Source organism: Solea solea, chromosome 16, assembly GCF_958295425.1.
Source record: "Solea solea chromosome 16, fSolSol10.1, whole genome shotgun sequence".
Taxonomy (NCBI): Eukaryota; Metazoa; Chordata; class Actinopteri; order Pleuronectiformes; family Soleidae; genus Solea; species Solea solea.
Window position 1 is genome coordinate 16,908,808 of NC_081149.1, and position 25,903 is coordinate 16,934,710.

The 25,903-nt window shown below is 39.7% G+C and overlaps 2 protein-coding genes across 8 annotated transcripts in view; one reads left to right on the forward strand and one right to left on the reverse strand.

Moving 5' to 3' along the window:
• The window catches only part of tnrc6c1 (trinucleotide repeat containing adaptor 6C1), a 42,435-nt gene extending 25,949 nt beyond the window's left edge, over positions 1-16,486 (forward strand). For 4 of the 7 annotated variants that reach the window (XM_058652540.1, XM_058652543.1, XM_058652541.1 and 1 more), the window contains 16 exons: positions 682-876; positions 2,311-2,474; positions 2,570-2,647; positions 2,818-3,036; positions 3,329-3,478; positions 3,707-3,826; positions 4,100-4,183; positions 4,336-4,576; positions 4,659-4,823; positions 5,347-5,523; positions 5,932-6,081; positions 6,479-6,589; positions 7,904-8,122; positions 8,608-8,681; positions 8,773-8,912; positions 9,007-16,486. In XM_058652540.1, the coding sequence (XP_058508523.1) occupies positions 682-876; positions 2,311-2,474; positions 2,570-2,647; positions 2,818-3,036; positions 3,329-3,478; positions 3,707-3,826; positions 4,100-4,183; positions 4,336-4,576; positions 4,659-4,823; positions 5,347-5,523; positions 5,932-6,081; positions 6,479-6,589; positions 7,904-8,122; positions 8,608-8,681; positions 8,773-8,912; positions 9,007-9,394 (2,675 nt within the window). In that variant the 3' untranslated portion in view covers positions 9,395-16,486. The remainder of the gene's footprint in view (positions 1-681; positions 877-2,310; positions 2,475-2,569; positions 2,648-2,817; positions 3,037-3,328; positions 3,479-3,706; positions 3,827-4,099; positions 4,184-4,335; positions 4,577-4,658; positions 4,824-5,346; positions 5,524-5,931; positions 6,082-6,478; positions 6,590-7,903; positions 8,123-8,607; positions 8,682-8,772; positions 8,913-9,006) is intronic. The other 3 variants (XM_058652545.1, XM_058652547.1, XM_058652542.1) reach the window with 2 other exon arrangements.
• LOC131474849 (uncharacterized) overlaps positions 16,337-25,903 on the reverse strand; it is a 41,125-nt gene continuing 31,558 nt past the window's right edge. Inside the window, exons 3-4 of the mRNA XM_058652548.1 lie at positions 18,170-18,279; positions 16,337-16,813 (exon numbers count right to left, since the gene is read on the reverse strand). Of these exons, the coding sequence (XP_058508531.1) occupies positions 16,604-16,813; positions 18,170-18,279 (320 nt within the window). The 3' untranslated portion in view covers positions 16,337-16,603. The remainder of the gene's footprint in view (positions 16,814-18,169; positions 18,280-25,903) is intronic.

The window sequence follows — 25,903 nt, forward strand, 5'->3', positions numbered from 1 at the left end:
AGACTAAGAGAATGAATTACACGTACTATAATTGAGCACAAAATAATGCTAACATGAACCAAGACAAATGACTTGACCCAGTGTATCATACTTTGCTGTTAATATTTGTTTGATGAATTCACTGCTAATAAATTAAATACACAACACAGGAAGCACAATAACCTCTTGTATTGTGCTTCTTGTATTCTTCAGTTCTCCTGATATTTTTATGAAATACAAATAATGAAAAGTGAGCCAAAGCTGCTTTTTATGTAATTGTTTTTAGATAAATAGTTTTATTTTTAATGCTTTCTGTCTTTTAATAAAAAGAGTCACAGACGAATAAGGGGTGGGTATTTGAAGCAAAAGTGCTGTTTGACACTCACTGGGGATGTTTCGACGAATATTCCCATCCCCCCACCCCCAACCCCCCACATATGGTAATATTTTGTGCATATATTACCATTGTAACAATGCACTGCAAAATATCTTGTCATTGGAGAAGAAAGAAAATGTATTTTTATCACTGCAATTGTTGACAAAAACTGTTTTGTATATTTTGAATATAACCATGAATAATGTGTTCAACTGAATAATCAGATGTTCATGCACGTCCCTAATCTGAAACAATTAATGTTTTTCAATATTGTTGTATGTATTATTAAGTGTTTTTATATGCTGCTGTTCTTGTGTGTTGTCCAGGTTGGGGAGAGATACCCAACTCCCACACAAAATCAGAGAGCTCTTGGGGGGAACCTGCACCCTCTCCAGTCAGCGTAGACAATGGGACATCTGCCTGGGGCAAACCTATTGGGAGCTGTGGAGGTTGGGGAGATGGTAACCAAGACAGCTATGGAAGGGGCAACCCAGCTATGACATCTGCATCTTGCAAACCTGGTAAATAGCTTGACCTTTGTGGTTTTATAGATTGGTCTAATAAAAAAAAATAAAAGAAAGTGCATAAACCTTTTAAGGGATAATGATAATTAAATGGCACTCCACTGCTTTAAAAAGTAATTCACTGATGTGTCAAATCAAGGACATCACACATGGGAATACTGGAGATGCTTAGATTAAATAAGATTAGATTTGACTTTATCAATCCCACTCTGGAGAAATTCACTTGTTACAACAGCAGGGCTGGTAGCAGACGGTACTAAACTATGATATACAATAAGCAGTTTGAAGTATACATAAGTATGAAGTATACATAATATACAAATGCAAAAAAAAATAAAAATCAAACACTACAATAGCAATACTTCAAGTGAACAATTGAACAAGGTTGAACAGGCGTGCAAAAAACCTAAACCTATTTTATAATGTTACACACCTAATTAACACCTTAATTATATGCAAACCTAATTAATTATGCAAGTGAGCAGAACAGGAGAACTGCAGTGGCACATGATTATTGCACAGAAAATATTATACGTGTGTTGAGAAGGGATATGAGAGGCTGGGTGAGTAATGAAAAACTGAATTGTAGTAATGCAATTACAGAGTATATTTTGACAGTGTTTAGTGTTCCACAGTGTTATAACACAGAGCTGGTGTTGTGCTGTCTGATGACAGTGGGAATGAATGACCTGCAGAAGCACTCCGTGTTTCACTGTCGGAGCACCAGTCTGCTGCTGAAAAAGCTGTTAAAAGCTCCCACATAGGGGATGAGAGGTGTCGTCCATGATAAATCTCAGCTTTGCTAAGATCCTCCTCTCACCTACTTCCTCAGTGTAGTCCCGAGGGCAGTCTAAGACCGAGCTGGCTCTCCTAACCAGCTTATACAGTCTTTCCCTGTCCCTCTCAGCACATCCACTGCCCCAGCAGACCATGGCATAGAACACTGCGGACGCCTCCACAGTGTCATAAAAGATCCTTAAAAGTATCGTGCAGACACCGAAGGATCTCAGTCTCCTCAGCAGGTGGAGACGACTTTGGCCCCTCTCTTGTTTAGTCCAGTTTGTCATTGAGGTGAAAACCCAGGTATTTGTATTGATCCACAATCTTAATGTCCAAACCCTGAATGTTCACCAGTGTAATGTGAGGTTCTCTTATGCTAAAGTGGCAGTCTCCTTTGTCTTTGTGATGTTAATGTGAAGGTGGTTCACACTACCTGACAAAGTCAGCGATTACATTCCTGTACACCGGATTATTTCCTTCAGATACACACCCAACAATGGCCATATCATCGGAGAATCTCTTGAGGTGGCAAATGTCCATAAGAGATTTACACTGACCCCTAGTGGCCATGTAATATTTCAGTCAGCGGAAGAGTGGTTTTAAATGGTTGAATTCAAAGTACATCAAGTACATCTTCTCTTGTCTGTTCAGCTCCCAAACCTATGCAAGAAGGATGGGGAGGTGGAGGCGAGGAGCTGAGCTTGTCGGGGGGCCAATGGGATGCTGAGGAAGGAGACTTATGGAACAGCAACACCTCCCAGGAGAACAACTCCTGTAACTCTTGGGGCAATGCTCCCAAAAAGGGCCCACCAAAGGTATGAAACTTACATATTACACATTTTATGGTTCCGGACATGAAATGTAAACAAATGATGTGTTTTTAATACTTTTCCATCATCATCTCTCTCAGGGGAAGGTTCTGGGGAAGCAAGAAGATTCCTGGATCATGAATCGTCTCATCAAACAGCTGACAGACATGGGCTTCCCTGTGAGTTGAGTCGACTGCAATACTCATGTTAAACTGTAATTTTTCATTAGGCCCTTTGTGACAACAAGCAATACACTGTCGCAAACCAAATAAACAAACCTCCAAAAGATATATTTTGCCAAGAGGAATTTATGACGGTTGCCACTGTCACTATCTTATTTGTCCTCCAGAGGGATCCAGCGGAGGAGGCTCTGAAGAGCAACAACATGAACTTGGACCAGGCCATGAGTGCCCTGCTGGAGAAGAAGACAGAGCTGGACAAGCGGGGAATGGGGATGTCTGGCCACGACTACAACAACGGGCTTATCAACAAGCCCATGACCTGCCCTCGGCCTCCGCTTCTTTCCAAAGACCCCTCAGCAGACCCCCGCTTGCCCTTCATGGATAAGGTGAGCCAGTCAATCAGTTTCATCAAATGAACATGGAAAATAGCAGCATGTTTGGTCTGAAAATTCTACTTAATTATCATTACAATTTTATTATCTGGCACTGCTGTCCATTGTAAAAAATATGAAGTAAAGTTATTATAAAATAATAAGCAATATAAAATACAGCTATTCAAACATGTGACTGTCTGCTGCAGCTTTTAAGTCTTTTTGTTCTTCTGGTCAACTTGGCCTGTATGCTTGACTCAAGTCGATGATGTTTGGTTCTTGACTGTCTCCATGTTTCTTTGTCCAGCAGATGCAGAGTGGAATGTTTGGCGGTGGTGGAGCAGCACAAGCCAGGACCATGCAGCAGACACAGCAGCCTCCTCAGCCGCCAGTGCCGCATCTCAGCTCTTCTCAGCCTAGTCTGCGTGCTCAAGTGCCTCAGTTTCTCTCCCCTCAGGTACACACACACACACACATATACTTACATATATGTATGGTATGTAGATGCATTTTATGTTTTACTTGGTGTATAAACAGATAAGTGTTTGCCTGTTATTGTATATATCAGTTTAGGCCTCTTTAAACAAGTTATATCAATACATGGGCAGATTATGCATAAACATGTGTTTTCTTTTCCAATTTTTTATTTTATTGAAATAATGTGTTTTTAATTGGTTTCCTTAAGGTTCAAGCACAGCTCTTACAGTTTGCAGCAAAAAACATTGGTCTGAATCCTGCACTTTTAACTTCACCAATAAACCCTCAACACATGACCCTTCTGAATCAACTTTACCAGCTGCAACTGGTGAGTCCCATTCACTGTGGTTATGATATAATTTAACAGTTATAAAATTAATATTGCCTGAAGTGCACCTGGTGCATACTGACCACAAATCCTGGATGAACAGCCCTGAATGCATTAAGGTCAATTCTAATTGAACTGTAAATCTGCTTTCATTACATGACAGCCATTTTATTACATTTCTTTTTTCTTCTTTCTTCATGTATTTAAATTACAACTGGGTCCATCGACATGACATCTCTTGACATTAAAACCATGCTTTTATTTGATACACAGGCATACCAGCGTTTACAAATTCAGCAGCAGATGTTGCAGGCTCAGCGCAATGTTTCTGGTCCCATTCGACAACAAGAGCAGCAAGTAGGTTTCCCTATTTCCCTACTTCACTTCTCTTTTTTTTGTAAAACGATCAGTCTAACAAACAGTTTAACAATTCAGTTGTTTATTATTTATTAAATGCAACACCTTTATATCCTAAATCCTAAATATGTCATCATTGTGATGTTGTCCAGGTTGCACGTACAATCAATAACATGCAGCAGCAGATCCAGCAGCACCAGCGTCAGCTGGCCCAGGCCCTGCTGATTAAGCAGCAGCAACAGCAGCCGCCACCCTCCCACTCTGGCCTACACTCTGGTGGGGTAAAATCCACCCTGGATACGTTTCCAGGTCACCCCCAGACTCCAGGTCTCCCTGATCTGCAGACCAAAGAGCCGCAGTCATCTCCCAATACCTACAGCCACTACTCTCTCTGTGAGTGACGTTCACACTAATGCTGCACTTGTTCTTGTGGTCTTGTGCTAATAACATTCATTTCTTTTGTAACTCTTTACAGCTGGACTGAATCCAAACATGAATGTAAACTGCATGGACATGGGAAGTCTGTCTATGAAGGAACCCCCTCAGCCCCAATCACGCCTGTCACAGTGGACACACCCAAACTCCATTGAAAGCCTCTCTGGTAACTCCTCTCCCCTAGAGCCCGGCCTGGGCAAGCATGGTGAGAAACAAATGAGCATCTGTATTTATTATATGGCAGTTTTATTCTCCTAATACACAACATTTTATATTATTTCTTTGTACATTAAAGCCATTCCAAGATGCAGGTCTGAAATGTGGGTCAGGCAGGAACTTATATGGGCTGCAATTTGCAAGATATTTGTGATCTGTGTTGAAGACGACCACATAACTTATTGTCCTGCCCACATCAGGCCAGGAGACTTGGACCATAATCTATTTTATCTGGACTGGCTGAATATCAGACATATTGAACTGGATTGTCAGTGCTACAGCAGGTCGTCTTCCAACTGGAAGACGATCTTGATCCCTGAGTTTGATCCCTGACAGCTGTACAGGCAGCATGTGAATGAGTGAATGTCAGACTAGTGCTATATAAATACAGTTTTCCATAGACCGTTGGAATAAAAGCAATGTGAACAAAAAAAGCCTAACATATAAACTGACACTCAAATTTCCCTGATTTCACTTGTTTGGTTGTTTGTTTGTTTGTTTGCTTCTCTTAGGTGCCAACTTGGGTCCCCCTGGTAAGCCCCCACAGCTGGAGGACTCTTACAGTCCATACAACCTCATGTCCAGCTCAGACTCTCCCACCAGCCCCCTGGTCCCCCCAGACAGCTGGGGACAGGGCAAAAGCAACAGTGACAAGATATCCAATGGGACCAATATCAACTGGCCTCCAGGTAAGGAATATTTGGAAATCAGAGCTCTGTCATTTTTTAACGGTAGTGAGTAACTTAAATTTATACAAATGTCCGTAGATTAAAACTATTGTCAAAGCAGTAGAGCAATACTGCATCCCTCTGCACACTCAATTCTATAATTAATTACTACCAAACACTCTTGGTAACTTCTGCAGACATCTCTGCATCTTTAGCTGACAGCTTACTAAAAATAGTTGTGCTGGCTTATTAAAAACCAGGAAGAGACCGTGCATATAGTCAAATAAATAATAATAACCATATAAGTAACTGTGGCAACCAAAGACTATGGACGATCTTTATTATTCTCATTTGGTTAGTCAGTTTGTTATTGATGTCCTCTTGATAATCAGATAAAAAGTTTGCAAATGTTCTATTTTTGGTTCACAGAGTTCTGCCCTGGTGTGCCATGGAAGGGCCTCCAGAATATCGACCCCGAGAATGACCCCAATATGACCCCAGGCAGTGTCCCCAGTGGGCCCACTATCAATACCAACATCCAAGATGTCAACCGCTACCTGCTGCGGGACAGGAGTGGAGGTAAAGAAAGGCATTAGAGAAACTGTCACAGAACAGTAAAACACTATGTCCAAGCAACAGTACAGTAATTATGATCATCCCCCATGTTTTTTTTAAAACAAATTAAATGGAACAAAAGCCATGTCCCTGTCTAATCTGAGACCAGTAAATTGATCTGACAATATCATGCAGCTGCTGTCACCAGAGAGCTTGCTTCTTATTCCTTAGTTCTTCATTTTCCTGCTTTTATTTACCTCTATAAACTCTGTCATTTACCAGTTTATACTCTAATCTCTTCTGAGCGAGCTTACTATCCTCATTTCTTCTGCATTTTTACTTTACTCCATTTTTCTCTCAGCTGTTGTTTCCTCATTTCTTTGTGTCTGTCTATTTGTTTGTGTTGCTGTCATCGGCTAAGGCTCCTCACCCACTTCATCTCAGATCGAGGCTCTGCCTCCCTCCACTGATTGGCCAGTCAGTGCCTACACTAGCTCATTCAATCTGTCCTCCCCGGAGGCGGACGATGCAGGTACATAGTTTATCCACAACCCCCCCACCTTATATATAGCAGTGGCTCAGTTGCTGCATATCAGCATTATCCTCTCCCTCCTGTTACTGTAACATTGAAGAGCCCCATCTTTTCTTCATCATCGCTGCTCGTGATTAAATATGACCCTCAGTTCACTCATGTGGTGGCAATTTCCCCCTTGTTGGTGGTGTTTTTCCTTCCTCTTCATGTGTGGCATGAGGCGTGTAAAACACTCGCAGCTGTAGCTTGTTTCCCCTTGATTTATTGAGACTGTTGGAAGGAGACTGAGGCTACATCCATAGCACTATTTTCATTTTAAAATGTTTTGCGTCCAGATGGCCCTTTCAGCTCTGAATCACAAGTAATCTGTGGCCTTACTAACAGCTGAAAATGTGTATCACACAGCTATTCATGTACAGTGGGTATGTGCTCGCCACAGTAAACAGAAGGCAGTTTTTTTCCTCTGTAGTTGTTTGCTCAGTTACAAAAAAGAAATACTACAAACGAGAAACATTAATGTTAACAACGAGCTGAAAGTGAAGGTGACAATTGACGTGTCATACTTTGTGTTCCATGTCTGTGTAGACCCACTTTGCATGGCTGCAGTTCCGTTCATTTTAAACAAGGGTCCATTTCAGCCAAGCATATTTGTATTCCTGCCTCATTTGTATGTCCTTGTATTGTTTGATAATTTCTACATGTTTGGGTAACAGCAGACCTCCGTATATCAAAGTCATCCATGGTCACATTCATCTTTGTTGGGTCTTTTGACAGCCGCGCTGGAAAGAGTTAGAGGAAGCTTGCTCAATCATCACATATGGTTTGGTCTTGCGGTTAGACTCGCGTTCATCCATGTCAGGTCCTCCCAGACCACTGTAAAAATGGGTGGATGATGACAATACACTGACCATAACGGACTTGTGCAGCCATGTGGATGCAGAAAGTGTGACCCGGGCCCAACCGCGCTTTGCCAGTCAGGACGTGAACTGCATTTAACAGCATCTTTGTTTACAAAGATCTCAGTAGCAGAGGTTTCAAAGCAAAACAACCTGGGGTAGTTTGAATGGCAGGCTTAATCATAGCAGATGGGTTTTAAAATGAAAACAGTAGTGTGGATGTAGCCAAGTAACCATTCTCCTGGTGTGTGTTTTTTGTTGTGTGACGCTTTTGAAGAATAGTAAAAACAGGAAATTTGAAATTCTTTTAATGCACTTGAGTCCTCATTATTCTCTTCAGGACTCTCTCCAGCATTTGTGTGTGTTTCAGTCACTTGGTTCTGAGGGGCCAATCTTTTCCTCCCTCTTATGCCTCCAGGTAAACTGTCAGAGATGAAATCTACTTGGTCTGCAGGACCCATCTCTCATGGCCAGGCTTCTCTGTCCCATGAGCTTTGGAAGGTCCCCCAGGGCCCCCGCAGTAGCACCATAGCCCCTTCACGTCCCCCACCTGGTCTCACTAACACCAAGCCTTCCTCAACATGGGGGGGCAACTCCCTGGGTCTGGCTCAAGGCTGGAGCAGCTCTTACACCACAGGTAGTCATTTTTACTAGATGACTAATTTACCAGTCTTGTAACTCTGTTGGGACTTTTTGGAGATCATGTGGCAGCAAAGATGTGTGGATATGCATGTATGTATGTATGACCTACATTAGTATATTATACTAATGTTAATGTCCTTAACATGAAAATACAGGATATAAAAAATGATTGCTTAAAAACTGAAATTAGTCAGGGCTCACTGCTAAGACACAGCATTTAAGAGGCATGGTGTGACTGTTAGTATGGTTATGAAGTTGACTTAGATGTGTCAAACAACCACAGCCCATTTTGAAGGTTGCCTACACCCTGGGACATTGAGGTTGTGGTTGAGTAACTGTCAACTGTCTCTGGTTTGATCTTTTTTCTTGCTACAGAAATTGACACCACCCATACAGGTTTAATGACAGATTTTGGTTTTTAGTAAATCATATTTGTGCTCACAAATCACTGCCTTTGTGTGTACATTTTGTGATACACAGCAGGTACCACGTGGAGTACAGACACCTCCACCAGGACCAGTAGCTGGCTGGTTCTGAGGAACCTCACTCCACAGGTAATGGTTTACAATCGGATGAATTTGGTCCTCACAGAAAATGAACTGTATCTGTTGTATCTGTCCGCTAATGGCATTTCTCGATTCTCAGATTGATGGTTCAACTCTGCGCACACTGTGCATGCAGCACGGCCCCCTCATCACATTCCACCTCAACCTGACACAGGGCAATGCTGTGGTGCGTTACAGCTCCAAGGATGAAGCTGCCAAGGCACAGAAGTCCCTGCACATGTATGTCCAATAATGATATGCTTCAAAGTTGGTTTTATTGGATTGTCAGCCATTACTCATTAATGTTTATGTTATTCCTCTCATCTCTGTGTAGGTGCGTGCTTGGGAACACCACCATCTTGGCAGAGTTTGCTGGGGAGGAGGAAGTGAACCGCTTCTTTGCACAGGGCCAGTCACTTGGTGGAACAACCAGCTGGCAGGCCAGTCCGGGCGCCAATCAGACAAGGATGGGTGGGACAGGGTCTACAGCATCTCATCCCATCGGTCACTCACCCCACTGGAACAACAACAATAGCAGCAGCAGTAGCAGTGGCCTTGGAGCAGGCGGAACAAAGACAGGTGGGGAGTTGCTTTGGGGTGGAGTGCAACAGTATTCTAGCCTGTGGGGACCCCCAAGTGGAGAAGAAGGACGGGTCATGGGGAGTCCCACCCAAATCAATACGCTGCTGCCTGGTGACCTGCTGAGTGGAGAGTCCATGTAGGACAGAAGAGCCCAGGCTTAACAAACACCAACAGGAGCAAAAGTCTTTTTAAATCAATGTGGAGATAATCAGTGTGGGAGTAACGCGGAAAAGGAGAAGCAAGACGAGGACATCGACATCCTCGCTGCTCACTCGTGTCAACCTCCTCTGCTCCTTTTCAATGTTTTGAATGACATTTCAGTTGCAGTTCTGTGAATCTCGGTGAGAGATTGAGAGATCTCGGTGAGAGATTCACAGTGTTCAGCTTTTACTTTTGGAGACGCAGGAAAGTAGTCTTTTCACTCAACAACGAAAGAGAACTTTTTACAGAAATGAATTGCTGTGTGAAACACGTTCTTTCATCAAACTGACACAGTGAAGAGCTGCCATCTTTAAACTTGCATAATCCTTCTTTGCCTTTCAAGGCAATCATACTGCACCTCCGAGATCTACGAAAAAGGCATCATTCCCTTAGTAAAACCTTTCAATCAGAGTGGTTGTTGAACTTTCAGCTGGTCCAGACTCAACATTTGTTTCTCTCAGCACTAATATTAGCCTTAACCTATTTCCTGCCCTGCTATCCTCATTCACTCTGTACTTGGTGAAGAAGCATACGGACACTTGCACACCCTTATTTCTGAGCCAATGAAACCTGAGTGGAAAGTACATGCTGCTGCTGCTGCTGCTGCTGCCGCCGCTGCTGCTGCTGCTGCTGCTGCTTAACAGAAGCAACCACAGCTCACAACACATTTGGCATTTTTTTGCAAGCAGATTGAGTTCCTCAGTTCACTTAAAGGGAATGATGCAACTCTGTTTGCCTTGTTCAAGCCATTTATTTTTGTATTGTTTTTCTTCTCTTCTTGAACCATTGCAAACAAAGCTACGAAATGAAATTATTCACAGTGTGTCTGTCAATCGTACCTGGCGGGATTAGATTAGTGAGGGGTTGTCGCGCTGCAGATGCGACTGCCGACAAATAGAACCACTGCTATTACTGTGGAACTGTAGAGACAAAACACTTCAGTGCACCTCAACTCATCTGCGGGGAACTCGCAGTTTGGTCTCAGCCTCTGATCCTCTTACTGATTTAGTGGAAAACCTCAAGTCGTAACTGTTTCCCAACAGTATGTTGTCAGCGAACCCCCACTCCCACACCGCCACCCACTCCACCCGCAAAACATCATTTCAAGTGACGTGCAATACAAGCCACAGACTCTACCGTCCAAGCGCCGTGGTGTGGCTTCTCTTGGAAAGAGAGGAGACTATAAGTAATGATTGAACTTCAGAAACTGTTATCTGGCCCACCAAGCCCCCTTCCCCCCCACCCTAAAACTGCCACTACTACCCATCATCTCCCCTCACAGGAGAGTGTGAACTCAGGAGAGTAGAAAGCTGGTCTTGAACCATCTTCAACCACAAGGACAAATACACAAAGCACTTCTTCAGACAGCTTACTCTCCACACTTATGCCAGTGACTATTTTTGGGAGAGAGGGAGGGACAGGTGTGTGTGTGTGTGTGTGTGTGAGTGAGTGTGTGTGTGAGTGCGCGTGCTCATGTGTGATGAGAATGCATCAAACCAAAATGAGATGAGCCTGGGTTTTTTTTCCCCCCCCTTTTTACCCTCAAGACTTTTTTTTCCCCTTTTGCCCAAATTTGCATTGGTATAAAAGTATAAAGCAAAGATTTTGTGAATAGTTGGTCTATCATAGCACTTAGCAAGAGCATCACAGCTCATTATGCCCTCAACGCCAACAAACGGAAGAAAGGAGAAGCAACACTGGCACATAAAAACTGAAAAACAAAGACAAAAAAGCAATCTGCTCAGTGGCTTCCCTGTAAACTTATTTTTTAAACTTAACATGGATGTGAAGATTTTCCTTTTTCAGTCCTTCTTCTCTCAAGTCAGTGGGACCAAGAAGGATATCAAACATGGTAGCAAAGTGAAGGGAAATACAAAGAAAGAAAGAACTAACTCAACTGATAACGAGTGCAGCAGGGAAGGACCCTACAGCACTCACCCTCTCTGTCAAAGTAAATATCACTGTTACATTGCATACTGTTACATTGAAATCTTTAGCCTTGGTGTCTGGAAAATGCTCGATGAGTTTATGTTCTACTGGGTCCAGCAGGGAGGATCGCCATTTCATTCTTCTTATTTTTTTTCCCCATCTGTTTATTGGAGGCCCTGCCAACCTGTGTGATAGTGTGGCCACTGAGTGCCTGCCTGCTGCGGAGTGCAGTTCTCCGCAGCAGACCTCACCTCACCCCTCTCGCAGCCTTGCTCGCTGCCTCCCTGTGGATCTCTACAGACTGCCCCTTCCTCCCCCTGGGCCTCCAGGCCAAGAGCAGCTCTTTCAGAACTGGCCCACATGTATTAAATTTACTACTACTGCTGCGCCAGAGTCTGTCCTCAGCAACCCCCACTTCCACTCTCTCTGTCTCTCTCCTGCAAAGATCACTTTAGCCAGAGATGGAGGTGCTTGACGCGTTTGGGTTTTTTGTTTTCTCTTGGGTTTCACTCGTAGAATTGCCAGTGTGCATTTTTTATTGTTATTGTTGTATGAAGTTTGCTGATATTGTTGCTGTTATAATTGATAATATTAGTTCATGATTGTTTTCTGATGATGATTTCATGGCTTTTTTAATATTGGTCATTATGCAGTGTTCAGCCTCTCTCCTGCCCCTCCCACTGCCTCAGCGGCAGAACCGTTGTGTAGTTCAGAGGTACAACTCCACTGTGCAGCAAGGCCAGACACACTGCAGATCTCAGCAGAAAGGCTGTGCGTGCGTGCGTGTGTGTGCGTGTGTGGTGTCATTTGTCTGAGTCAGACGGTGGAGTTGAAGAGTCGAATCAAAATGGGGAAAAAGTTGTGTTGTCGTAGGTTCACTCCAGGATGGTGAATCAACTTTCTCCGTCCATCCTGGTGCACCAAACCTCTGCTCTGTTGTCTCATTACACACACACACACACACACACACTTCCTTTAATATTGATGCGCCTCACTCACACTGGTGCTTTATGTTTAACTCTGGGAGCACTCAGTTATGCTTAGAACCACCTCAACTGATGACAGCCTTCCATTTCTATGCAAAGACAAAGAGATGTTTGTTCACACCTATCTCGGAAATCACAGCTATCATCCACATCGTAATAGTCATCACTTATCTTTACTACCAGGCAGCTTCCCTTGAAACACCCCTGTCTCTTCAAGGGTGTAGTTTCCCACTGTGTGGACTGAGATGACACTAAATGACCTGCTGGAGGCACTAGTGGTTGGCAATCAGTCACTTCTTCAGTCTTGTGCCAACTGATCTTTCCAATATCCACATCCACTTTGCCATATCCTAAATAATCTGTAGTGTGATGAGACTTGAGTTCCTCTTTTATTGCCAGCCGCGGCGTGCACCAGGAGCTCCAGCTGTGGGAGGCGTGAGGAGTAGAAGGGCAGGACAGACGAATCGTGCTGGACTGGAAATATAACGGAGAGCTTGAGGAGGAAGCGGTGGGGTGGTCCCTGTATGTGTCTGTGCACTGTTTCTGGGTCACATCGGGTACATCTCTTTAAAAACCAAAAACATTTATCTTTTTTTCTTAAGCATCAATGTTTTTTGCAAAAACTAGAAACTAGAAAAAAAAAAAAAGGAAGTGTAATTCAGCTGTGCACTTTGAGGCTGAGATGTTTGTGTTCTGTGTCTCTGCAAGCTGCCGCCTTCTCAACCCCCCCCCCCCCAACCCCCCTCCCCACGGGCAAGGCTCAGTCGTCTTGGCCACGTGTGGGGAAGCTGTATCCAGGAGGTTTGTTTTGGACCTCCAACCTGAAGGTCACTTCAGCAAATATATTTAACAGGTTATTTCTGCACACCTGGCTTTGGGGTTGGGGTCCAAGCAGGGACCCAGCGTATCAGTAGAAATGGTGACAAACCTCAAGTTCAGTACCAAGTCTTAAAACATCGGGGAATTGTTCCCTCTTCCAGAGTTGCTTAAGACTCGCGTCATTCAACAGAAAAAACAATCACTATTGCCTGTGTTGTTTGTGTGTCTGATCCCGAGCACCTGCATTTACTCCACACTGGACTTGAATCAAGGAACTGGCGTTGGAAGTGCGGGGGATGAGTGACGGGGATGGAAGTCCAGTCTCAGATGTGTCCTGGATTTTCTTAACGCAGCACCAGCACCGAGAGCCCCGCCCCCCCTCCCACACCCTCCGCCTCCACCCATATCTACCTGTCTAGTGTCGGAAACCAGATTTTCTCCCCTATTTTCTTGTTTGTTTGTTTGTTTGTTTTAGTCACACCGTCTCAACTGGAGCTTGAGGAAAGTATGCTTTTCAATCATGGACGAGACAAGGGTTCTGGGGCCCCGAAGAACATTTGAAATCTTTCAACAAAAAAAAAAAAGGCCGGAGTTGAATATGCACATGTTTGTTTATATACAGTATACAACCAGGAGTATGAAATGGCTGTATGTGTATATATGACTCGATTTCTGTTTTCCACTTAATCCCCTTTCCAATCCTGAGCCCTGGCTTTAGCCTTTTACCCTGTGTTTCCTCCTCAACATTGTATTTCCCAGAAAACAAAATCTTTTTAACATATCAGAGTAATACAAAATAATGAAAACAAATACTTGAATCAAAAGAAGCGCCAATAATGTAATGTGAACACTTTTTGTAGTGGGTTGTTGTTTTTCTTTAATTTTTTTTTTTTTTTTTTTTTTGTCTCATTCATACACTTCAGAGATTTTTGATAACATTGGTTCAGAGTGAATTAAATTTGAAAATTACGAGTGTTGTTGAAAACAAAGATGGATATAAAGGCAAATTTACATCTGTTGTATTGTGAGTGTTTGCACAAGGCTGCTTGTACTGTATGTTGTGTGAATGTCGGCGTGCGAGGTGAAAACACGCAGAAGAGCGTGTGATTACAGGAGGAATTTCTGCCTCATGTTTCTCTTCAATTCAGTATACTTATGTTATTGATTTTTTTTTTGTTTATTTGTTGTTGTTTTTTTCTTTATTTTTTTGCTTGTCAAAAATATATTTTGATGTTAATTGTTACTAGCCTCTAGCGTTGCACTGAGTGTCGGCCTCAACCCTCATCCAGCTAAATGAACAACATGATACAAGTACTGAGGGGAGACGGGGACAGTTCATGTGTAAATGTTTACTCAAGGACTAAAATAAGTGTGTTTTTGTACAAAAAAAAAAAAATGTAATGTTTATCTACCTTAGTGGCTTTCATTGTGGAATAATCCAAGAAAGTATGGATCATAATTGAGTATTGCACCATTTTTTTCAGACTATAAACTTTAAAAAAAAGACAAAAAAAATCACCTATGTATAAAAAAAAATGCAGCAAAACAAAGAAAAAAAAAAAAAGTATTTTGCAGACCTGTGGCCATAGTTTGGGGTAGAAAGACTTCAGCTCTCCTGAATCTGAGCAACGGAGAGAGTGAAGGACAAGACATCAGACTGAGCCTTGGCTTCCAGGGCTCACTTCAGAGGTGCCTACCTTTTTGGTTTGTTAGCTTTTGTTCTGTTTTCACTCATGTTTGTCGTTTGTTTTCCTGCAAGGCCACTGACAGTTTACAAACACTTTGGTTTTTTTCTGGAGTTCGGGAAACACAAACAATTCTGCAACACCAACGAGTTTTAACCTATGGAAATAAAAAGAAAACGGACAAATGCTTCCATTTTTAAAAGAAAAAGTGCAACATAACACTTTGCAGAGTGAAGATTTGTTGTGTGCTATGTTCAGAACTCTGGGATTGTCGTCTTGTTCTGTTCGACCTTCTTTTGGTTCCGTGTTAATGTTGATTTCATGAACGATCTCAAGCCTGTTATGTTTTATGTTGATGTTTCCTTTATAGAAAAGAAAAGAAAAGAAATGAGGAAAAAAAAAAGTAGAAGAAAAAAGACATAATTGCTCACTATCTTGCACACACATGAAATAGTGGATCTTGTCTCAGGAAGGCCAGGGTTCCAGAGTACCACTCCACGCTATGTTAATGTACATTTTTATGATGATTTTAAAAAGAAAAAGGATGATTTTAAAAAGAAACAGTTTTAAGCACTGAAAGTTATGGATTTCAGAAGAAGAGAAAATACCTTTTGTTTCTAAATCCGTAGCAGTTACATAATAACCAAATAATGGACTTTACATGAAAAAGGAGTGCTTTATATATAAATCTATATATAAAAATTGCTTTACATTGAAAGAAAAAAAAAAGTCTGATTTTGATTGTGTAAAAAAAAAAAAGAAACGTGAATAACATGCAAAATGCTGTATGTTTGAATCTTAATTGTGTTTTCTTAATGAGGTCCCATCCTGACTGAATCAGGAACATTGTGCATTAATCTTTCTTTCCTCTCTCTCTCTCTCTCTCTCTCTCTCTCTCTCTCTCTCTCTCTCTCATTCTCCCACAGCGGGTATTACTAATGAATAAATCAAGACTTTTTGTGGAACTTTTTTCACTTTGGAGGATGTTTATAAGAACATGAGCTGGTTGTAAAGGATCATGTAACTATGCACAAGTGTTTTTGGGGGTGGGTGGGGACTGAAGATGGGAATTTTCTTAAATGGCTGATCTATCGCAGGGGTTTTTGAGGATCCAATGTGTTTTTATTTGGTTGTTTAGTTTTTTTTTTTTTTTTTAAAGGAAGTGGAGGAAGGGGAACATGTCGAACCCTCTGCCTCCTGCTTCCTTCCCCTGATTCAGATTGATCTAGCGCTACATTGCCATGCTGTGTATTCCTAAAACCAATGAGCGTCTCACTCTTCAGCACTGTGGGATTCGATCCTTGTCACCCTCAAGGGTTTTTTTTTCTCAGTTGTAAAGGGTTTCTTTTGGGGTAGGGGGGATTGAGGATATGGCATTAGGGTTTTCTCTCTTTTTTTTTTGCCTTTTGTTTTTGAAATATGTCTGTACTGAGATTTAATGAGAAGTCAGTGGCTTGTAATGTTTTATTTTTTTTTCTCTCTGTATATCTCTTTCTCCTCATAGAATGTGATTGTTAAATGACATGCACCGAAACAAATGTTTTCATGAACTATGGAGCTTCTTTCAAATATTAATAAAATAGCATCGTTTTTCTTGGCTGTTAAAATGTGACATTTGATCATTTGTTTTATTTAATGTTTTGTCTCCGTGCCTTCACAACTTGAGTCTCCATCGGTGCAGCCTGTACATGTTTGCGGCACCAGTTGAAGTCCACCACCAGAATCCACGTCAGTCTCTGAGGGCGAGCTGTCTGGGGCAGGCGTAGTAGTTGTCCTGTTGGTGTAGGATGTTGGGGTTGGCGTACACAGGGAAGTTGTCTTCCTCCAGGTGTGAGGGGGCCTTGTGGTTATTTTGGGGGATTAGCTCACTCTGCTGCTTCCTGGTCATTTCCTCGTAGATGGGAGCAGAAGGTTGTGGACTGTGATGATGATGCAGCACCTTAAATCACACAGAATTCATGGTCAGAAACATATTCTTATGAGTGACAGTTTTAAAGACTTCTGAGCTTGATATAAGCAGTGTGTATGTTCATATTCAGCTCCAGTATCTTTGCGCTATATCTAACTTTTGATGCTTGTGATGTAGTTTTAAAGTGATTTTCTTCAATATTGGCTTTCTAAAATGTATCGCCTAGAAGGTCCTACTTAATTCTACAAGTATTTTAATTGTAAGTGAATTTGCTGATTGTATTCTTGATTAATTGACCATTTCAAACTACTGTACTTTCAAAAGCTTGTTTTATCCGACCAACAGTCTAAAAAGGGAGAAAACCAAAAGCTGGCAGTTAGTTGTGCAGTTAGCAGTATTTTCCCACATTCAACAGGCAAATAACAAACAGTACATTAAAATTATGACACTGTATTTCATACAGGTGGAAGATGCAATAAAAATTAGTAATGACATAAAATGTTGGACCTTCTCCAAGATATTCAATTGTGGCAGCCTAAATTGACCATTTACAATCTGATGGGGTTTTGTGGAGGCATATTCAGAAAATACTGAATATGAATTCATTTCAATTGGTTTATTATCAGGACAGATTTATTTCTGTTTGATAAATACCCTGGACTTTGTTGGTGAGGAGTTTTATTTTTTTGTAAACGTTGCATGAGGGATAGCAATTGTAAGTAGTGTTCAGAGATGGGAGTAAGTCACATGCAAGTCTCAAGTCTTATCCTTCTAGCCTCAAGCAAGTCCAACGTCGTTCTTGTAAGAATCAAGAGAGTCAAGTTGAGTTGCATGAATATAGAAAATGAAGATGATTTTCCAGATATTCCACATTTAAATATGATTTAAAAAGACAGTTATTTTGAACTGCTAGAGTTTTATCTGTAACGAAAATAATATAAAGAATACTGACATTAGGCCTACATTAAACCATGGAAATGAATTTGAAGTATTAGTCTGAAAACTAATCATAACCAGCTGTTGACCTACCAAGACGTCAACTAGTGTTAGATTAAAATAGCAACCGACTGACTTCCTGTCTTACCTTCCTTTGTGTCAAATGAAATTTCACATAGTGGTGTTGGTGTTGCTTGGTTGCCAGGTTTGTATGCAAGGCTGCAAAAGCAGACACCCAATGTTTTCTGTGTTTCAAAAATAAATTGTAGCATTAACCCCTTCAATATTTGAGAAAATGTAAATATTCCAAGTTTGAGTCATTTTACTCAAGTCTAAGTCGACTTGTCAGCATAAGTCAAACAGGTCTCAAGTCCTCAAATTTGTCAGACTGGACTCCCCCACTTCTGGTAGTGATGTATTACAACATTAAAACAGACATTGCATACTTACACATTTCTCAGTGGCCAACAGCCAACTAAGCAAGAGCAAAACAAGCCCTGCTGCTGCAAAGATGGTCAACAGCAGAGCAGGGTAGGTGGAAGAGCACTGACATGGCCTTCCTGCAACACACACACACAGAATGAGGTCAGAGGTCATCTCAAATGCAGCAGTGTGAAAGTATACATTCAGCTTCCCTGCACTTAGTGTCCCTGTTTCTTTTATAATCACTTCACTCCATGGAGTGGGAGTGAAGTATTGTTTTTAATATGACCTCCAGAGGGTTGATGCATGAATGGGGTGAAGTCTGCCATCTCTGATTGCCTTGTTTAGTATGTTTGTCCAAAATGTGACAAAAAAGTCATACTTCAGTATGTCGTCCAAAATCAGTCAAAACAGTCATAGTATAGTATGTCGTCCAAAATCACCCAAAAAAGTCATAGTATAGTATGTCGTCCAAAATCGGTCAAAATAGTCATAGTATAGTATGTCATCCAAAATCGGTCAAAAATGTCATTGTATAGTATGTCGTCCAAAATCACTCAAAAAAGTCATAGTATAGTATGTCGTCCAAAATCGGTCAAAAAAGTCATAGTATAGTATGTCGTCCAAAATCGGTCAAAATAGTCATAGTATAGTATGCCGTCCCAAATCGGTCAAAAATGTCATGTTTTTGTCCAATGTTTGGACGATTTTTTATGTCGTCCAAAATCGGTCAAAAAAGTCATACTTCAGTATGTCGTCCAAAATTGGTCAAAAAAAGTCATAGTATAGTCTGTCGTCCATAATCACTCAAAAAAGTCATACTATAGTATGTCGTCCAAGGTCGGTCAAAAAGTCATAGTATAGTATGTCGTCAAAAAGTGGTCAGAAAAGTCATAGTATAGTATGTCGTCCAAAAATCGGTCAAAAAAGTCATAGTATAGTATGTCGTCCAAAATCACTCAAAAGAGTCATAAGTATAGTATGTCTTCCAAAATCGGACAAAAAAGTCATAGTATAGTATGTCGTCCAAAATTGGTCAAAAAAGTTATAGGATAGTATGTCGTCCAAAATCACTCAAAACAGTCATAGTGTATGTCGTCCAAAATCGGTCAAAAAAGGCATAGTTAAGTATGTCGTCCAAAATCAGTCAAAAATTTCATTGTATAGTTTGTCATTCAAAATCAATCAAAAGAGTCATAGTATAGTATGTCGTCCAAAATCGGTCAAAAAAGTCATAGTATAGTATGTCGTCCAAAATCGGTCAAAAAAGTCATAGTATAGTATGTCGTCCAAAATCACTCAAAAAAGTCATAGTATAGTATGTCGTCCAAAATCGGTCAAAAAAGTCACAGTATAGTATTTCGTCCAAAATCACTCAAAAGAGTCATAGTATAGTATGTCGTCCAAAATTGGTCAAAAAAGTCATACTATAGTATGTCGTCCAAAATCGGACAAAAAAGTCATAGTATAGTAAGTCGTCCAAAATCGGTCAAAAAAATCATAGTATAGTATGTCGTCGAAAATCGGTCAAAAAAGTCACAGTATAGTATGTCGTCCAAAATTGGTCAAAAAAGTCATAGTATAGTATGTCGTCCAAAATCAGTCAAAAATGGCATTGTATAGTATGTCGTCCAAAATCACTCAAAAAAGTCATAGTATAGCATGTCGTCCAAAATCACTCAAAAAAGTCATAGTATAGTATGTCGTCCAAAATCACTCAAAAAAGTCATAGTATAGTATGTCGTCCAAAATTGGTCAAAATAGTCATAGTATAGTATGTCGTCCAAAATCGGTCAAAAATGTCATTGTATAGTATGTCGTCCAAAATCACTCAAAAAAGTCATAGTACAGTATGTCGTCCAAAATCGCTCAAAAAAGTCATAGTATAGTATGTCGTCCAAAATCACTCAAAAAAGTCATAGTATAGTATGTCGTCCAAAATTGGTCAAAACAGTTATAGGATAGTATGTCGTCCAAAATCACTCAAAACAGTCATAGTATAGTATGTTGTCCAAAATCGGTCAAAAAAGTCATAGTCTAGTATGTTGTCAAAAATGTCATAGTTTAGTATGTCGTCCAAAGTCGCTCATAATAGTCATTCAAATTTTGACACAGGTTAGTATGTCTTTGGAAATGACCTAAAGTACTCATATTCTGATGGGAGTGGGATTTGAACCTGCTGTTTCTCAGGAAAGCTGGTTCAAGAAGGAACACCTTAGACCACTCTGCCAAACTGCAAACATTGCTTTTAAGTCCAAAATCACTCAAAAAAGTCATAGTATAGTATGTCGTCCAAAATCACTCAAAAAAGTCATAGTATAGTATGTCGTCCAAAATCACTCAAAAAAGTCATAGTATAGTATGTCGTCCAAAATCACTCAAAAAAGTCATAGTATAGTATGTCGTCCAAAATCACTCAAAAAAGTCATAGTATAGTATGTCGTCAAAAAGTGGTCAGAAAAGTCATGGTATAGTATGTCGTCCAAAATCGGTCAAAAAAGTCACAGTATAGTATGTCGTCCAAAATCACTCAAAAGAGTCATAGTATAGTATGTCGTCCTAAATCGGTCAAAAATGTCATTGTATAGTATGTCGTCCAAAATCGGTCAAAAAAGTCATAGTATAGTATGTCGTCCAAAATCACTCAAAAAAGTCATAGTATAGTATGTCGTCCAAAATCGGTCAAAAAAGTCACAGTATAGTATTTCGTCCAAAATCACTCAAAAGAGTCATAGTATAGTATGTCGTCCAAAATTGGTCAAAAAAGTCATACTATAGTATGTCGTCCAAAATCGGACAAAAAAGTCATAGTATAGTAAGTCGTCCAAAATCGGTCAAAAAAATCATAGTATAGTATGTCGTCGAAAATCGGTCAAAAAAGTCACAGTATAGTATGTCGTCCAAAATTGGTCAAAAAAGTCATAGTATAGTATGTCGTCCAAAATCAGTCAAAAATGGCATTGTATAGTATGTCGTCCAAAATCACTCAAAAAAGTCATAGTATAGCATGTCGTCCAAAATCACTCAAAAAAGTCATAGTATAGTATGTCGTCCAAAATCACTCAAAAAAGTCATAGTATAGTATGTCGTCCAAAATCGGTCAAAATAGTCATAGTATAGTATGTCGTCCAAAATCGGTCAAAAATGTCATTGTATAGTATGTCGTCCAAAATCACTCAAAAAAGTCATAGTATAGTATGTCGTCCAAAATCGCTCAAAAAAGTCATAGTATAGTATGTCGTCCAAAATCACTCAAAAAAGTCATAGTATAGTATGTCGTCCAAAATTGGTCAAAACAGTTATAGGATAGTATGTCGTCCAAAATCACTCAAAACAGTCATAGTATAGTATGTTGTCCAAAATCGGTCAAAAAAGTCATAGTCTAGTATGTTGTCAAAAATGTCATAGTTTAGTATGTCGTCCAAAGTCGCTCATAATAGTCATAGGTTGGTATGTCATTCAAATTTTGACACAGGTTAGTATGTCTTTGGAAATGACCTAAAGTACTCATATTCTGATGGGAGTGGGATTTGAACCTGCTGTTTCTCAGGAAAGCTGGTTCAAGAAGGAACACCTTAGACCACTCTGCCAAACTGCAAACATTGCTTTTAAGTCCAAAATCACTCAAAAAAGTCATAGTATAGTAGGTCGTCCAAAATCACTCAAAAAAGTCATAGTATAGTATGTCGTCCAAAATCACTCAAGAGTCATAGTATAGTATGTCGTCCAAAATCGGTCAAAAATGTCATTGTATAGTATGTCCTCCAAAATCCGACAAAAAAGTCATAGTACAGTATGTCGTCCAAAATCGGTCAAAAAAGTCATAGTATAGTATGTCGTCCAAAATCACTCAAAAAAGTCATAGTATAGTATGTCGTCCAAAATCACTCAAAAAAGTCATAGTATAGTATGTCGTCCAAAATCGGTCAAAATAGTCATAGTATAGTATGTCGTCCAAAATCGGTCAAAAAAGTCATAGTATAGTATGTCGTCCAAAATCACTCAAAAAAGTCATAGTATAGTATGTCGTCCAAAATCGGTCAAAATAGTCATAGTATAGTATGTCGACCAAAATTGGTCAAATAAGTCATAGTATAGTGTGTCGTCCAAAATCGGTCAAAAAAGTCATAGTATAGTATGTTGTGCACAATCGGTCAAAAAAGTCATAGTATAGTAAGTCGTCCAAAATCACTCAAAAAAGTCATAGTATAGTATGTTGTCCAAAATCGGTCAAAAAAGTCATAGTCTAGAATGTCGTCAAAAATGTCATAGTATAGTATGTCGTCCAAAGTCGCTCATAATAGTCATAGGTTGGTATGTCACTCAAATTTTGACACAGGTTAGTATGTCTTTGGAAATGACCTAAAGTACTCATATTCTGATGGGAGTGGGATTTGAACCTGCTGTTTCTCAGGAAAGCTGGTTCAAGAAGGAACACCTTAGACCACTCTGCCAAACTGCAAACATTGCTTTTAAGTCCAAAATCACTCAAAAAAGTCATAGTATAGTATGTCGTCCAAAATCACTCAAAAGAGTCATAGTATAGTATGTCGTCCAAAATCGGTCAAAAAAGTCATAGTATAGTATGTCGTCCAAAATCGGTCAAAAAAGTCATAGTATAGTATGTCGTCCAAAATCACTCAAAAAAGTCATAGTATAGTATGTCGTCCAAAATCGGTCAAAAAAGTCACAGTATAGTATTTCGTCCAAAATCACTCAAAAGAGTCATAGTATAGTATGTCGTCCAAAATTGGTCAAAAAAGTCATACTATAGTATGTCGTCCAAAATCGGACAAAAAAGTCATAGTATAGTAAGTCGTCCAAAATCGGTCAAAAAAATCATAGTATAGTATGTCGTCGAAAATCGGTCAAAAAAGTCACAGTATAGTATGTCGTCCAAAATTGGTCAAAAAAGTCATAGTATAGTATGTCGTCCAAAATCAGTCAAAAATGGCATTGTATAGTATGTCGTCCAAAATCACTCAAAAAAGTCATAGTATAGCATGTCGTCCAAAATCACTCAAAAAAGTCATAGTATAGTATGTCGTCCAAAATCACTCAAAAAAGTCATAGTATAGTATGTCGTCCAAAATTGGTCAAAATAGTCATAGTATAGTATGTCGTCCAAAATCGGTCAAAAATGTCATTGTATAGTATGTCGTCCAAAATCACTCAAAAAAGTCATAGTATAGTATGTCGTCCAAAATCGCTCAAAAAAGTCATAGTATAGTATGTCGTCCAAAATCACTCAAAAAAGTCATAGTATAGTATGTCGTCCAAAATTGGTCAAAACAGTTATAGGATAGTATGTCGTCCAAAATCACTCAAAACAGTCATAGTATAGTATGTTGTCCAAAATCGGTCAAAAAAGTCATAGTCTAGTATGTTGTCAAAAATGTCATAGTTTAGTATGTCGTCCAAAGTCGCTCATAATAGTCATAGGTTGGTATGTCATTCAAATTTTGACACAGGTTAGTATGTCTTTGGAAATGACCTAAAGTACTCATATTCTGATGGGAGTGGGATTTGAACCTGCTGTTTCTCAGGAAAGCTGGTTCAAGAAGGAACACCTTAGACCACTCTGCCAAACTGCAAACATTGCTTTTAAGTCCAAAATCACTCAAAAAAGTCATAGTATAGTATGTCGTCCAAAATCACTCAAAAAAGTCATAGTATAGTATGTCGTCCAAAATCACTCAAGAGTCATAGTATAGTATGTCGTCCAAAATCGGTCAAAAATGTCATTGTATAGTATGTCCTCCAAAATCGGACAAAAAAGTCATAGTACAGTATGTCGTCCAAAATCGGTCAAAAAAGTCATAGTATAGTATGTCGTCCAAAATCACTCAAAAAAGTCATAGTATAGTATGTCGTCCAAAATCACTCAAAAAAGTCATAGTATAGTATGTCGTCCAAAATCGGTCAAAATAGTCATAGTATAGTATGTCGTCCAAAATCGGTCAAAAAAGTCATAGTATAGTATGTCGTCCAAAATCACTCAAAAAAGTCATAGTATAGTATGTCGTCCAAAATCGGTCAAAATAGTCATAGTATAGTATGTCGACCAAAATTGGTCAAATAAGTCATAGTATAGTGTGTCGTCCAAAATCGGTCAAAAAAGTCATAGTATAGTATGTTGTGCACAATCGGTCAAAAAAGTCATAGTATAGTAAGTCGTCCAAAATCACTCAAAAAAGTCATAGTATAGTATGTTGTCCAAAATCGGTCAAAAAAGTCATAGTCTAGAATGTCGTCAAAAATGTCATAGTATAGTATGTCGTCCAAAGTCGCTCATAATAGTCATAGGTTGGTATGTCACTCAAATTTTGACACAGGTTAGTATGTCTTTGGAAATGACCTAAAGTACTCATATTCTGATGGGAGTGGGATTTGAACCTGCTGTTTCTCAGGAAAGCTGGTTCAAGAAGGAACACCTTAGACCACTCTGCCAAACTGCAAACATTGCTTTTAAGTCCAAAATCACTCAAAAAAGTCATAGTATAGTATGTCGTCCAAAATCACTCAAAAAAGTCATAGTATAGTATGTCGTCCAAAATCACTCAAAAAAGTCATAGTATAGTATGTCGTCAAAAAGTGGTCAGAAAAGTCATAGTATAGTATGTCGTCCAAAATCGGTCAAAAAAGTCACAGTATAGTATGTCGTCCAAAATCACTCAAAAGAGTCATAGTATAGTATGTCGTCCTAAATCGGTCAAAAATGTCATTGTATAGTATGTCGTCCAAAATCGGTCAAAAAAGTCATAGTATAGTATGTCGTCCAAAATCACTCAAAAAAGTCATAGTATAGTATGTCGTCCAAAATCGGTCAAAAAAGTCATAGTATAGTATGTCGTCCAAAATCACTCAAAAAAGTCATAGTATAGTATGTCGTCCAAAATCACTCAAAAAAGTCATAGTATAGTATGTCGTCCAAAATCGGTCAAAATAGTCATAGTATAGTATGTCGTCCAAAATCGGTCAAAAAAGTCATAGTATAGTATGTCGTCCAAAATCACTCAAAAAAGTCATAGTATAGTATGTCGTCCAAAATCGGTCAAAATAGTCATAGTATAGTATGTCGACCAAAATTGGTCAAATAAGTCATAGTATAGTGTGTCGTCCAAAATCGGTCAAAAAAGTCATAGTATAGTATGTTGTGCACAATCGGTCAAAAAAGTCATAGTATAGTAAGTCGTCCAAAATCACTCAAAAAAGTCATAGTATAGTATGTTGTCCAAAATCGGTCAAAAAAGTCATAGTCTAGAATGTCGTCAAAAATGTCATAGTATAGTATGTCGTCCAAAGTCGCTCATAATAGTCATAGGTTGGTATGTCACTCAAATTTTGACACAGGTTAGTATGTCTTTGGAAATGACCTAAAGTACTCATATTCTGATGGGAGTGGGATTTGAACCTGCTGTTTCTCAGGAAAGCTGGTTCAAGAAGGAACACCTTAGACCACTCTGCCAAACTGCAAACATTGCTTTTAAGTCCAAAATCACTCAAAAAAGTCATAGTATAGTATGTCGTCCAAAATCACTCAAAAGAGTCATAGTATAGTATGTCGTCCAAAATCGGTCAAAAAAGTCATAGTATAGTATGTCGTCCAAAATCGGTCAAAAAAGTCATAGTATAGTATGTCGTCCAAAATCACTCAAAAAAGTCATAGTATAGTATGTCGTCCAAAATCGGTCAAAAAAGTCACAGTATAGTATTTCGTCCAAAATCACTCAAAAGAGTCATAGTATAGTATGTCGTCCA